The sequence below is a fragment of the Nipponia nippon genome, unplaced genomic scaffold (assembly GCF_047370975.1).
Source record: "Nipponia nippon isolate SJK-2023a ecotype South Korea unplaced genomic scaffold, ASM4737097v1 scaffold_4, whole genome shotgun sequence".
Taxonomy (NCBI): domain Eukaryota; kingdom Metazoa; phylum Chordata; class Aves; order Pelecaniformes; family Threskiornithidae; genus Nipponia; species Nipponia nippon.
In genome coordinates this window covers 6,202,384-6,216,963 of record NW_028262358.1, presented here as the reverse complement: position 1 = coordinate 6,216,963, position 14,580 = coordinate 6,202,384, and the positions used below count along the sequence as shown (strand labels likewise).

Genomic DNA, 14,580 nt, shown 5'->3' with positions numbered 1-14,580 from the left:
GGGGGCACAAGGCAAACTGTCATTGAGCTGCAATTATTGTCTCTATTTCCTTTCTTCCCCAAAAAGAGAGGAGAACCGTTTCAGTCCAACAAGAAATTATTTTCTATCTTAATTCAGAAAACCAAGAAATTACTTACGGTATTCGTGCAACTCTGTTCCTGATAGCTTACAGACACTTGCAGCCTGAAGGCGATGCTGAGCGCTAGCTAAGGGAAACCTCTATCACCTGACGTGAAAAGCAGCAGGTATACGGTACATGGGCACAGGGTTCAAGAGCTGCATCGGCTTTTGGAGGTTGTCCTCTCGTCAGATGGCCGATGCCACCGCTTCAGTGCATCGGCCAATGCTCAAGCAGTGGGATCACTCAAGGACGGCTTCCTATGAGTGGTGAAGGCAATGCTTTCTTTGGGTGGCTCTGCTGTGACTGCCCTTACGGGGTCACCGCAGGTTGAATGAAAATTAGTTTGCAAAGTCAACCATAAATTAGCAATTTTTTTCCATCTCAAATACCTGTAGATGTTTGAGAGAGTCTCCCCGTTACAACAGGCGGGTCTTGCTCGCTTTCTGAAAATGAGGAACCAACAACATGACCTACAAGGGTCTAAAACCCACCAGCAGCTTTAGTTGAACAGGACACAACAAACTCCAGCTGCTCTAAAAACCAGCCTTCCTTCAAGGTCATCCCTTCATTGGGTTAAAAATTGGGGGGTGGGGGGGGTGGGGGTGGGTGTCAGAAATCAAAAACATTTATAAAAATGCTGCACTGTGCCTTTCCTTATCTCTGTAAACCTTCCACTAAAGGCAAGTGGAAGGGAAGAAGCTCTTTTTTATGTCACCCGTTCAAGTTTCAATATCCAAGTAGATATGCAGCTAACTCAAGTTTTGCAAAGAAAAAAAACCAACGCCAAAAGAGGGATAGGTGCTGAGGAATGTGAAAAGAGGGAGAAAAAAGCCCTAATGGGCTCTCCTAGAGAAACAGACAGCATGGGGAAAACCAGAACCCTCTTCCTTGTTTCCATCCACAAAGCCCTTCTCTTCCTCCATTTTTCACCGAGAACATCCCAACCCTTTTATATCTCTACTAATTCTCAACTGAACCAGCAGAAATTGCTCCTCCTGACAGCAAAGACCTGCAGCTCATTGGGAAGAAACCAGCTGGGTGGGGACCAGCCTCTTACTGACTGGGATTTCTCCTGTCCAGTGCCATTTCCATCCCCATCCCGCCACGGTGTCCTGCCCCCCACTGCTCACCCGCACAACCACGCCATCCCAAGGGCTCGCTCCTGCAGCCACCTTGCTGTGAAGAAGACAAATGACAAGGGATGGGCCTCTTTGGCATCTGTAGTTCAGCTGTTTGCTTCCTTTTTTACTTTATTTTCTTTTTTTTTGGATGTCAAATACAGGAGCAGATGCTCCAGGCTGACGGGAGCTGGCTGGGAGAGCCTTTCTGGCTGGAGGGCAGACAAGAGCGAGGCAGGACAAAGCTGATAACTATGGCCCCTCTCTATTAAGGATGAGCCTTTAATCCTTTTATTCACCCTCCTGCTACCTATGGCTTTTTCTGGCTGTCTCTAACAGAACGTTTCTTTTCTTTTTTTTTTTAAATAATAATCAGCTCATTGTAGGCAGTGGCAGAGCCTAAAGCCCGCCCAGGACACTTTCACTGGAGTTTTAAAAGAAAAGGGCAAAGCCACAAGCACCATTAGCGCCGTAATTTTGCTTCTTGCATACAAATGAGAAAACAAAAAGGCGAGCGTAACATAGAAATGAGACCAGACACAAGCCAAGACTAAAGGCAGGCTCTTGCTGCATCCACCTTTGTTTTCACCTTTGACAAAAAAAACTCATAAATTTTGCAGGAGGCTGCAGCATTAAAAAGCAGTTAAGTTTCTCCTCTTCCACTTCTCAACATTGAAATTACTATTTTTCTTGGCCTATTACCCTGTTTTTAAACTGACAGGGGACAGTTTGTATGCGTCCCCGTTTGGATCAAATCAGTTCAAGAAGAGCAAAGGATTTTCCATACCCTAAACTAACACGAGGTCTGGACTAACTCTTGTTGCGGTAACACCGGAGCCAAGGGAAGTCAAAGGTTTCAGTGGGAACTGGATGGGACCAGAGTGAAACCCACCATTGCCCACAAAACACATAGGAAAGAAACGGCCGAGAGATTTGAAGAATATTAGAAATAGCCAACAAATCACAGAGTACTGAGCCACCACCATGTCTTCACCAAACCATCTGCACCAAAACACTGCTAGAATAAATCAATCCTACGTTTCACATCCATTCAGACTCTGCCTTTTTGCACCGATTCCATTAGATACCATGGAGTTAGTAAAAAAGCACTATATCATTTCAAAATAAGAAGGCAAATCATGTATTATATATGTACATGTTTTAATTAATTTTAAAAATGGTCTACATTTAAGGATAGATTTCAAGGGTTTCCTTATATTTTTTTCTGTTACATTAGATTACACCTGAATAATCTGCATAGTAACTTTAACATTTCTGTTTTCTTTTTTTTTTTTTTTTTTGTTTCACTGTGAAAATACCAGTTGCAGGTAGCAATGTAACATCTCAACGACAATCACAATACGTGCAGGATGTCCAGCCAGAAGCATTTCTCAGTTGACTCGCAGTAGCATGGCACTTTATAATTTGTGTATCAATACTCTTTTTTTATTAAGTTTAATTCAGATGTGGCTCAAGAAGCAAAAACAAACTTTCCTCACTCAGCCTCAAGCGTGGGGTCAGCTCCTCAGCTGGCTGCGATCTGCTACACTGGATTTACTCCAGTTTATACCAGCTTGAGGTTCTGGCCTTTATTTTTTTTTTTTTTTTTTCAAAACACACCTGTATTGCCTTCATGCTTTCCTTAACATGAGTGCAAACATCAGGAATGTGGTTTGAGTCCCTTCATTAGAGGACCTGCCCTGCTCCCTGCACAGACATGAACGGAGAGGGCTGAACGCTGCCAAGAGCGGCACGCTGGGGAGGCAAGAGTCCCTTGGGAGGCAGGGGGGAACGAAGGGGGAAAAAAAAAAAAAAAGAAAAAAAGCTAATTTTGCTCCAGTGTTAAACTTGACATGTGAAGCATTTCTGTTCCCAGATGATCGGCCCAGCTGCTTAAGAAGGTATTCATATCACCTACTGCCACAGACAGACTCCTAAAATCAGATGCTCCGAGTCTTCTTGCAGTGACAGCTATGCCTCTGCACTGGCTATATTAAAGCCTAACCTTAACTTGTGCATCTCCACGAAATACCCCTGGTTAGGTGTTGTGAATACCATCTCTCGCCCCCCCGTAACCTTTCCTCACCCTTAGAAAAAAGTGCTTTTGCTTTTTCTACCTGATAAACATTTGGGCTGCTCAATCCTGTCCCCTATCCCATGTGTTTGTACTGAGATCTGTCCCGAGGAATTTGCACTTGGTTGGCTGTCAGCTTGTGGTGGATATGGTAAACGCAGAGGGTTATCACGATAACCAACCCCAGTATCAGGCCCAAAATCAGAGGCAGGGTTTCTTCTAACTGCTCCCTCTGGTCCACCGGGCACTTGTGTTCTGCAGGGAAAGGAAGAAAAGGAAAAAGAGAGAAAAAGAGAAGTGAATGAGACATTGCAAATCCGAACGCCTGCTGCAGTAGGGAACCGACCTCCCTGGAGTCACGGCTCTGTGCTGGGGGTCCCTGCGCAGAGCAAAAGTAGGTGCAGCAGGAAGGAAAGACAGCAATCGTCATCGGAGTCCCAGGGAAAAAATCAATTGCTTTGGAGGAAAGTGAAATCACAGTCACAACGCAGGGTTTGGAGGGAGAGGTAACATCTATCAAACCAGCCAGCGCGGTGGGAGAAAATGCTTTCAGGCCCGTAAGCTCCTCTTCAGGCCTCTGCCACACCAGTACAGCAATGGCCCTGTTGGGAATGGGACAGCAAAAGTACAAGTTTCCTGACCATGGCTGAACATCTACTTTGTTTATTTAGTTATAGAGTCTATAAATATTGTATCACAAGACTTCAACATCAGTAGGTCTTTAACCCTGCATCAGACTTACCCTGCTCACGGTTAAAAAGATTTTTCCCCTCTATCTGCACGTTGAGAGAGATGTAACAGCATCTCTCCCCCCTCTCTCTGAGCTCCCCAGTGGGAGTTTACCAGCACTGGCAGAGCACACATGTGGTCAAACAGCATCCTGGCACCCCACGGTTTTTGTCAAATATGGCAAAGGATGAGCAGAAGCAACACAAGCCTCCCCAGTGTCTTCCCTTCTGGCCTACGAGTCCCCATCATAGTCTAATAAACCACTAGAAAATAATAATAAGCACCCAATGGGAAAACACTTTCCTATTTAGCTTGCAAAGGCACAGCCCCCAAGGTTAGGAAACACGTTACGCTGGTAATCCTGGTTCAGATCCCTTACACTTCCAGAGCCTACTGCAGGCCTGAATGACAGGATCACAATTTACTTTTTTCCCCACAGGACTCTTGCCCATCCGTGCTGATGGACAGGCAGAGCCGATGCTGCCGAGATGGGGCTGCCAGACCAAAAAGAAGAAAAATGCCAACTCGGGGTGGGGGGAAGGGTTATGGGGTACAGGAGGGACAGTGATCTGGCCCCTGGATCATCTTCTTCACAGTACTAGAATTGTGCTGAAAACAATGAAAACAGCAATTACTTAAAAAAAAAAAAGTAAAAAAAAAAAGTAAAAAAGTAAAAAAAAAAAGTAAAAAAAAAAAAAGGCTGCATGTTAGATGAGCACAAAGGGCACCACTAATTCCTCCCCTCACTAGACTGTCCAGATGGGTTCCCCAGGCAGCTGATTGCAAGACGCAGAGATCTGCGATAACCAGGAATGGAAAACGCTCTGCAAATCTAACGGCATGTGGCAAAGAGCAGGAAAATCCCAGAGACCCCCCAGGCCCAGGCAGGACATGACAGCAGGGACAGCACCTCCGGGAGCTCCGGCACGGAGGCGTCCTCCCAGCACCAAGCTCGCAGAGATGCCATTAGGAAACATTTCGAGCTGTAAATGAAGTGAAACAAAAAAGCAAAAGTGAAATGTAGTCTAACAAAAAAAATGTCCTTTTCGGTTCCAGTTGCTCACTGTCTCACTAGAGGAGTGATTAATCACCAGGACTGTGTTACAGGCGATTCAGCAATTGCTGCAATGCAGGGGTTTTGTTTGTTTGTATTAAGGAGAAAAGGAAAAAAAAATCGTGATTATTATTTAGCTCCCAAAATTGGGTTTCTAGAGCTTTATAAAATTCTTCCCGGTTTAGGCTGACCAGACTGGCAGCACCAAGGCAGAGACACAGCGGCAAGCTGGCATCCCCAGACCTGACTGCGGGAAAAGCCAGGCCCGGGCAGTGCCATGGGGCCAGGATGCTCCGACCCCCCCGTCCCCACTGCTCACGTGCCGGTAAAACGCAGCACCCCTCCTGTGGGAAGGATCCGTGCTAGAGGAGCTCACCACAGGGCTGCAGACAGCCCGATGGGCCAGGGGGGTTCAGTCCAGCCGCTGCAATCTCCTCCTACAGGCGCTAATTTTTGCTTTGAAAGTGGTTTAGCTTGAACCCTACAGAAAATTGAAGCGAGCCTGATGTAAACCCAACTGAGGGCACTCACCTGTGCTCAAACATGGCACGTCTGCCTGCGCGCCTTTGCTTAAACAAGAATGATGCTGTGTTTGCAGGAGAATGGGGTGAACGCAGGGGTCTGCAGCCAGTGAAGGCGGCAAAGCTAAAAGCACCAGTGCTGTGACGCAGAGGACTAACCCAACTGTAACATACTTACTTGCGATATTTGAACTCCCAGCTTTTGCCAAAGCAAACCGGCTGCAGAGCGCAAAACGTGCCAGAGGACAAAGGCCAAAACTCCGGTGTCCTCAGAAAGCCACAGCTGTATTTAAGTGTCTGAATCTTAACTCAAAGAGGTGTCAATTCTTGCAAGCAGCCAAGGAAGATAGTTCTTTATCCTGACACTTCTTAAAGAGGATTAAAAGAAAAAAAAGCCCATAAGGGGGGGGAAAAAATCAAAGCAAAGCTTGCAGTCTCCAGCAGCACACCCACAAATCGTGCTGCTCTCCCCAGCTGCACGTCCCCGGGGCAAAAAGCACCCTGCCCCGGCAGCAAAGGCAGCCTTGCGGAGCAGCCACCTCCTGCCTTACCAACACCTTCTCCTCACAAGACGCATCCGTTTTCTCGTTTTGGAGCAGATCGCCAAAGTCCGTGCTCTTTGAAAGGCATAGGAGGAATGGGAACGGGGCTGTGGGGGACACAGCATGGCAGCACAGGCAAGTGCAAAGCACAAACACATCTGCAGAGGATCTAAGGCTCCCCACATGCTGACTGCTACGAGGATAAATTTTGTATTTTAACATTCATACGGTGTTAAAACACATCATTTTACAACAAAAATATTTTCACATTTGTAACAGTGTGTACTTCACCATTTATGCTGCATTTTTCACCCCAAGAGTTCCAAGCATTGCACAGGCACTGAGGTCCACACCACCATTGAGAAGCAGGTAACAGGTATCATTCCTGGTCTATCAGCAAAGGAAAACACAAAGGGGGAGTGGGAAGGGAGAAGGGTTTGCATAAAGTCCACAGCAGACACAAATCCAGACACTCAACCCCATCAAGCACAGCGCAGGCAGGTGGGCTGGCTGATGCACGACAAATGAAACGCCATCGCACTGGGAACTGCTGTGTATTTGAAATCAATGCCTTCTGCAGGAAAACAGCCCTTTCCACCAAATTTTCCTGAGTATTTTGTTTCAGGTCACAGGAATCTCCGCATGTGCCCAAATCGCTGGGTTTTACCCTCAGTCCAGGAAAGCAAAAAGGTCCCTGGCAAATTTTAACTACGTGAAAAGTAGTTCAGGTGATGCTGGGAGTTTTGCTGCATCCTGCACCCGGCAGGGTCACCCCTCTGCCAGAGAGGTGCCACCCCGCAGCCCCGGTCCCTGCGGGCAGATACAAAAGAGGCGTTTAGGTACGTTCCACATTGTTCTTTTGTGCTGCGCTTCCTCCGACACCCCGCAGCACCCAGGCTCACGTACCGCCACGGTTTCTATGGTGAGTGCTCGTCCAATTTCAGTATTAGGCTACGAAACCACCCAACAGGCCCGTTTTCTTGTTTCAGCATCCTTCTGCAGAACAAATAGCAGCAAGGCAAAAAAAATGAGCAGTTTCCCGCAGTCACGACTGCAAGCCTGAGGACCGGTGCAGGGGCTGTTCGAAGGGATGGAAAAACAGCTCAGTTGTGTCTGGCATGATAGGATGGATTTTTTGAGATTTTGAGATGGGCATTTATAAGTGATTAGCTTAAAAAAGAAAGACTGGGTGCTTTTTTAAATGTGGCTGCATACCTTGCAAAGAGGACCTACTTGGTGCCAAGGACCTTTGAGAAAATGTGACCCTCGTTTGGGGTGGCTCAGAGGGAGATGAGACCTCCCAGGATCCTGGTCCCTAATTCTCAGCCTTTGTATCCCTTTGTATTTTGCATTATTTTGATTAAAAACAAAAGAGCTGACAATTTCTGTGGGTTTTTTTCACCAATTTAAACGTTCTCCTCGCACCCTCTTGATCCAGCTCTCTTTTACACCGAAAAATGTACACACAATTTCCCTATTAAAAAAATTTCCCAAGCTCTGAATGAAAAAAATGTTCTGCTGCTTCTGTATTGAAAAAGGTAAATATATATATTTATATAAATTTTTTAATATATAAATATATGTATGTATTTGTGAGGGTTGGAAGCAGTGTCTTTAAAAAAAAAGAAAATGGATACTCTAGCACATGAGTTTAAGCATTCAAAAAAATCAAAGCAATCCAGTCACTCCCTACAAGCTTTTTAATCCATCCCAGACAGGACAGTGTCAGGACTAATGACAAAACCTTTCCCCCCGTTTCTTTGCAGTAAAAAGGCCCTGACCCTTCTGCATCTCGGCGATTCTTCTGCTCTAGCAGGTCTCCTTCTCTATTCTAAAATATTTTAAAATGTTCTGTAGCTTGTTCATAATTAATAGGAATTTTACCTAATGGGAAATTAATGAACCAAAAAGGAGAAGGCTAATTACTGTAATTTAAGATTGGCAGCGATTCTCAGACCCCACAAAGGATCATGTTTTGCCATGCATGTGCCGAGGACGCGCTGGTCCACGGGGCTGGTGGGGACGCGCGCGGGGAGAGGCGGCAGAGCCCTGTGTGAAGCTTCACTGATAAATGCCCTCTCGGGCATTTCTGACCATCGTCTCCAGGTGCTCTTTGCTATTGAACTTCCAGTGGAATTAAATAAAAAGCAGTGTCATTGAATAACGAGAGCAACAACAGTAAGCCACAAAGCTTGACGAAGAAAGAAACAGGGCTTTCCTCAGAAAGAGGAATTCCCCACACGTTTAAAGATTGCTAAACCAAGTGGGGGCTCCTTGTGTCCTGGATTTAAAAAAAAACCAAACTACAACAATGAAGAAAAAAACCCAAACAAAACAATTTACCACCTGATACAAAAGAGCGTATCACGAAAAAGGCAGGTAGTCCCCCTTTGGCAATGAACTCTGAGTTTGGCTGTTTAAACTGTGAGCTCTCGGACGTTACAAGTTTGGTATCGCAGAGACACAACACCTAAAATTGAGTCCAGACTTGCATATTTTAAATATGCTTTTCTCAGCCTCCAAGGTCTGCCCAGCCAAACCCTGAGTGTAGGAAGCCTGGATCCACAGGAGGAGGGAGAGGATGAAAACGTGCCAACAGACATGATACGAAACTATGAAATTCTGCCTTTTTTATCCCTGTAGCCTAAGCGAAACATGGCACTACTTTGATAGGAAAAAAAAAAAAAAATTGTAATTTTTTTGTGCCCACGGATGAAACCTACTCCATACTACACTGGCCTTGCCATGAGTAACGCAGCCACGCAGAGCTCTGCCAGAGCCAGTGTACATAATAGCATGTATTTACTACATCAGTCAGAGGAACGTGAGTCATGAGCGTAAGTGCTCAGCTCTGTAGTCAGCGCTGGTTTTTTATTGTGTTCTATGTTACTTTGCATGTGGGAAATATTTAAGCCACGCGTTTTTAATGCTAGGCTTGAAAATAACACCACCATTTTCTAGCTCGTTATTAAAAGATTTGGCTATTGCACTTTTTATTTGCATCTTGTTAAAATAATGGAGTTAACTAATTTGCTAAGATGGCACTATAAAAAGGAGACTAGTCTTGAAGCCCTAATTCAGGTGAGCATGTTTAGACTCCCTCATTCAACCTGACAGAAAAGGCAGAGGGAAGTCGGGGAGGAGGAGCACCACGGGTTCCTCAGGATAAAGGCAGGCAAAATCTGCAGGAATTCTGCCCCACGGCAGTACTGCTGCTGACTTCAGTACAACCCTTTGATACGAACAGCACGTGTTAACTCACATTTTCTTTTATCCACAATTAACATCAAAGAAACCTAAGGGGAACAGCATCCCATGTGTTTGGCGCATGAGGCGCCTCACTGAAGTCCCTGTTACGCTTCCTTCACCCTTGCAATGAGCATTAATCAAACTGAAGCCAGCAACGTGCATTGCAAGTATTTCCTCCCGCCGCAGCCCCAAGCTTTCCTCAGGGCGCTGTGGCCCTAAAAAGCCCTTGGAGCTGTACCAGAACACCTTCTGTGCTACAGAGGAGACACCTAAGCCTTGCAGGGCTCCCCAGGGACCAGGCAGTTCTGGGGCTTACTGGCAACACAGCCAGATGAGTCCTTACAGAACTCATACTGCCAACGTACATGCAACGACAGCCTGTGTCTTGATCAAATAGCAGCTGGGCTGAATGTGGGGAGACCACGGAGGCAGGGAATGGGCTGGAGGGACTGCAGGGAGCACTGACAACCCGCTGGAGGGAGGGGAAAGTGCTCGGATAAAGGTGGTGTACACTTCAGTACACTGCAACACCCCCAAAGGCCATAGCGGCGTCAGCATCTCGGGGATTGCAGGACGTGCCTTTGCCCTGCACCTTACCTTCACTGAAGACAAAATCCGCGGTGATGTCGAAGGGCTGGACACGCACTTCCGACAGCAAGAGCTGCACAGACTTCTGGTGGTCACTGGAGATGAGGGAGATGGTCTGCTGTGCCTGGCACTCGTAGGACTTCCCAGCCGGGGTGACCAGGGCAGAGAGCCGGTGTGAGCTGGCCGTGTGCTTCCCAGCTGGCCAAGGGGCAGAAACAGCAGAGGTCAGGTCCCGTCTCTGGGGGACTGACGTGACTTCATTAACAAAACTAATGAATTGAACGCAAGGGTATGCAGGCGGTGTGCAATGCGGCAGCCGCATGCTGTACTGCTCTTAAAGCAGCATTTTCTCCTGGGGTGGGGCCATGCTTTTGGCATGACACCCCCACATAGCCAGGGCAGTTCCCGCACTGGGGCTGCCTGTCTGCAAGCAGGAACAGACGGCTGCAGCGTTCGGTCCTGCCGGCACAAAGGGGAGAGCTGGCTCTGCCGCTGCCAGCTACGCTCATGTCACAGGACTTGAAGTCCATAAAGTCGGAGGAATGGTAGAAAAGATGTATATGCAGGTTTCAGCCTTGGACTGTGCTTGTACTCCCCATGTTTGGGAAACGGCAATTCCTGCGGCTGCACTTGGGCTCTGAATTCAGGTGGGAAGGAGCAATGCAATTTTGGGACCTCACTACAAAGCAAAACAGGCCATAACACCTTTCCTGAAAATACAACATGACCATTTCACCCAAATATAGATTATGAAAAAATATTTTCCCATCACATCAAGCTTGTTTTATAAATGAAGGCCGAATACGGCTCAGCAAGGTGGAATGAGGGATGCCTTCCACCTCCTGCTCTTCTGCAGCCCTTTGTTCCCCTCCAGCAGCACAGAAAGGCAATCAGTGTTTCACATTTGCAGAGGGTGATGAGGCATGGCCACCACCGCGTTTTGGGGACACAAACAGTAGAAACATCAGTGGGAAAAAACAGCTCTGCGACCAGCGTCTTATGCCACAAACTCTTAACGCACCATTCACTGGAGTTTGAAAATCTTAAGAACAACTTGCAAATGACAGTATTTCAATTTTCATACAAGACAACTCATTCCTGAGCAGAACTGAAATAAAAACAAAATGAAAGCCAAAAGAAAGGAAACCCAGTGAGAAAAGAGGCGGCTGTTGGATGTGGAGGCGTGTAAGGGTATGGATATTGATGTCGATCTCATCGTTATCTTGGGAAACCGCTGCTTTCCCACCTATTCAACCATCATCAGAATGGAGGAGATAATTAATCTTAAAAAACATCTCCCGCAGGAAAGGAGACAAATTTTGCCAGACCAGGCGGACCCCTGCCCTGCTGCCCACCCCCTCGGGCCCCCGGATCCTGCTGGGAGGGCCCAGGGCAGCGCAGCAAATGCGCAGAGGTTGGGCTCTCCCTCCCACGGCAACTGTGGCGATTAAAAACGAGAATATAAAGGGGGGGAAAAAAATTAATATGCGGTTTAAAACCGGCACCTGGTCCCATCTTTGTCGGGCGAGTTTGGGGTTTCTTTTCTCCCCGTTAAGCTGCATTTAGGCGAGTAGCCCGCGGGGTGGTCGTGTGTCATCCCCCCCTCCCCGGCTCCCCCTGACCCCAGGGATCTGCTTTAAACCCCGTCCCCCGGGCACTTACGGCTGACGGCGTCCTTGAAGTAGGTGCGCTCGGCGGTGTCGTAGGTGAACTGGATCCGGCTGAGCCTCCAGAAGGCCTCCTGCCCCCGGGACGTGTTGTGCCCCTCCTGCCGAGACAGGGCCGGTCAGGAGCCCGGCGATACCCCCCGCACCCTCCAGCTCCCGGGGGGAGCCCCGTACCTTCAGGAAGAACAGTTTGAGGGTGTACGCTTGCTCCAGCCAGGAGATCTCCAGCTCCGACTCGTTGGTGCCGCACTTGCCCTTCATCTCGGCGCCCCGCGACAGCGGGATATCGGCTTGCTCCGTGATCAGCTGCCAACGGGGAGCGGGGCTCAGGGAGGCGGCCCCGGGACCCCCCCCCCCCCCCCGACGCCCACAGGCCCCCCACGGCCCCGGCTGAACATCCTCGGAGGGGATAAAGGACTTTCCAAAACTACCGGCGGGTTTCCCCCCCCGCCTCCCCCACCGGTCCAACGTGCAGCGGCTCCGCGGCTGCGGCAAACCCGCGCCCCGGCCGCCCCGCAGATCCCCCGGCGCCCCCCGGCCCCCACTCACATCCACGTAGTTGCTGGCCCACACGTCGTAGGGGACGATGAACTTGGCGGCGAATTCCGCCATGAGACACGTCGTCCGGTTTTCCCGCACCACGAAAATGTCCTTTTCGGGGTTAGGGGAGAGCCCGGAGAGATTTTCAACTTCTTGCTCGGCAGCCAGGTGAGCCGCGGCGTCTGCGGGCAGAGAGGCGCTGAGCGGCGGCAGCGCCCGCGGCCTTTTGCCGGCTCACATTAACACCCCCCCCGACCCGCTGGAGTAAGCTCCTCTGTCGCGACGGGGCGTCCCTGTCGCGATAGAGGGGCAGTGGAGATGGGGCAGCCGATGGCGGTGAAGCAGGACCGGTGCTCTAGCAGCGCCAGGTCGGTGTCAGCGCCAGCAGCTGCCTCATCGCGACAGGGCTCCGTGTCGCGATTCGCCGCCGCGGTACTCACGCAAGAGGAAAAGCAGCCCCGGGAGGCGCCCCCCGGCCATCCTCCCTGCTCGGCCCCGGCGTGTCCGCGGCTGCTGCTCCTCCGAAAGGGTCCGCTCCGGAGGAAAGACAGGAAAAAAAAAAAAAGAAGAAATATTAAAAAAAAAAAAGGAGGAAAAAACCCCTGAAACACCTCCTTCCTCAGGAGCTGCACAGGCGGCAAAAGCACTCTGCTGCGGAGCGGCGGGGAGGAGGGACGGGGAAGAGTGTGTGGGTGTGTGGGGAGGAGGAGGAGGAGGAGGAGGGGAGATGCCGGCGGCGCTGATGGAGGCGCCCACGCCGAGGGACGGGGCGTACGCGGCGGGAGGAGGGATTCCCCCCTCCTCCGGCCTGGGGGCCCGCCGGCCCCCGCCGAGGGGCTCTCGGGGATCCCCGCGGGGAGCCCGGCGGAGTGGGAGCCGGGGGGCCCCGGGCCGGCCCGACGGTGCCGCCGGAGCGGGGCTAAACCGCAGCGAGCGGCCGCCGCTGCCGGGGCGCACCCCGCAACGGGCCCGGCCCGGGGCACACGCTCCCCTTCGGGGCCGCTCCGGCCGGGCAGCCGCTGTCCCGGGCCGCGCCGGCGGGGAAGCGAGCCGCCAAAGCGGGACAGCGGAGGGAGGGAGGAGGGGTTGGTTATCTAGTCCAGCCCCGGCTGCTCACGGAGCGTCAGTCATTTCGGTGAAGGCGAACAGCTGCTTCGTGTTTTAATTTAGAAAGAAACGTGCAGCTATTTTTGTGTGACAAGGTCAGAAGCAAACCCGGCACCCTTTTGTAAACGGCCGCCAACGCACCTGAGTTCTTAAGATGTCGTGACATACTCTAAAACATACCATCACGTAGCAAGGGAAGCGGTCCCGACAGCACCGAGGAGGTGCATTAAAACAATACAGGCCGTGCCTCCGTGGAGCGTTACCGGGGGGATTTCGGGCACCGCGGGTGCGCCTCGGAGGGGCTGGGAAGGGCTTGTCCCTGCCAGGCCCCAGGGTCCGGGGCGCTCAGGAGAGCAGGGGCTGCAAGGCGGGGGGACTAAAGGCAGGGCGCTCCCCATCCCTGCCGGGAGGGGTGCCCGCACCCTGCCCCGGGCAATCCCCTTTAGTCCCTGTAAAACCGGTGCCTGCGTTTCCCCGCTCCCAAGCGGGGTCTCCGGGGAGGAGCCGGCGCGTCCCCGCCCGGAGGCACGGCCAGCCCTGCTCCGCCGCCCGGCCCGGCCCGGCCCGGCCCGGCCGCTCCCGGGCAGCGCTGGCCCCCCCGGCCCCCCCCACCTTGCGCTCCGGGGTTTCGCCTTTCCCCCGGCCAGGCGATGCGACGTTAAAATATCTATTTCGCCTCTCATCGGGAGCCTTTACGGCCCTTTAATGCGCTGCCACCCTCGTCCCGGCACCCGAATATTTACAATTTACAGGGACACCGGTCCCAGGAGCAGCGGGGGACAGCAGCCTACCGAGGATAATTTTTTTCATAAAAAGCCGAAAGAACAGCAGCTGTTTGGAGCGCATGGCGTTACGCAGATTCACTAGCAATTCGCATTTCTAGTTCGGGAAAAGGAGTCCGGTGGAAACGGTCCAGGGTTTGGCGAAGCCAGGTATTACGAGGTGAGTTCTGATTTCTCTGCCGGGGCACACCTGCAGAGAGGGGCTTTTCTTGCTGGGAAATAGCTCTTTAAAAATAAAAGCAGATACTGAAGCAACATACTGATTTTTGTAGCTATTCTGTTGAAATCCCTTTTCTGCTGGCTGCACATATTAAACATTACATTCTGGCCATTTCCTCTCTCTCCTGTTTCATGATAAAGAGTCATTCCTGCCCGCCAAAATGGAGCCAGACGTGTGCCAGTCGTGATACAGGATTAATCTACGGATAATAGTTTCAGGGGACTATATAAAAGAAAAAATATAATCTTGTGTATGAGGCTCTTTCACT

General features: G+C 50.5%; 1 protein-coding gene across 1 annotated transcript; it reads right to left on the bottom strand.

Annotated features, from left to right (window-relative positions):
- Positions 1-2,387: 2,387 nt before the first annotated feature.
- Positions 2,388-12,889, bottom strand: LAMP5 (lysosome associated membrane protein 5). Its single transcript, XM_087775131.1, has 6 exons — positions 12,644-12,889; positions 12,213-12,385; positions 11,838-11,969; positions 11,659-11,764; positions 10,006-10,194; positions 2,388-3,568 (listed from the first exon to the last, which is right to left on the bottom strand). Exons 1-6 carry the CDS (start codon positions 12,681-12,683, stop codon positions 3,390-3,392), a joined length of 819 nt encoding a protein of 272 aa, XP_087631257.1. The 5' UTR covers positions 12,684-12,889; the 3' UTR covers positions 2,388-3,389.
- Between the last annotated feature and the right edge of the window lie 1,691 nt (positions 12,890-14,580).

Coding starts and splice junctions, on each gene's coding strand:
- LAMP5 (XM_087775131.1), bottom strand. CDS start 12,683: ATGGCCGGGGGGCGCCTCCCGGGGCTGCTTTTCCTCTTGC. Junction 11,765..11,837: donor TCAAACTGTTCTTCCTGAAG/GTACGGGGCTCC, acceptor CTGTCTCGGCAG/GAGGGGCACAACACGTCCCG. Junction 10,195..11,658: donor CTTCAAGGACGCCGTCAGCC/GTAAGTGCCCGG, acceptor CCCCTTGGCCAG/CTGGGAAGCACACGGCCAGC.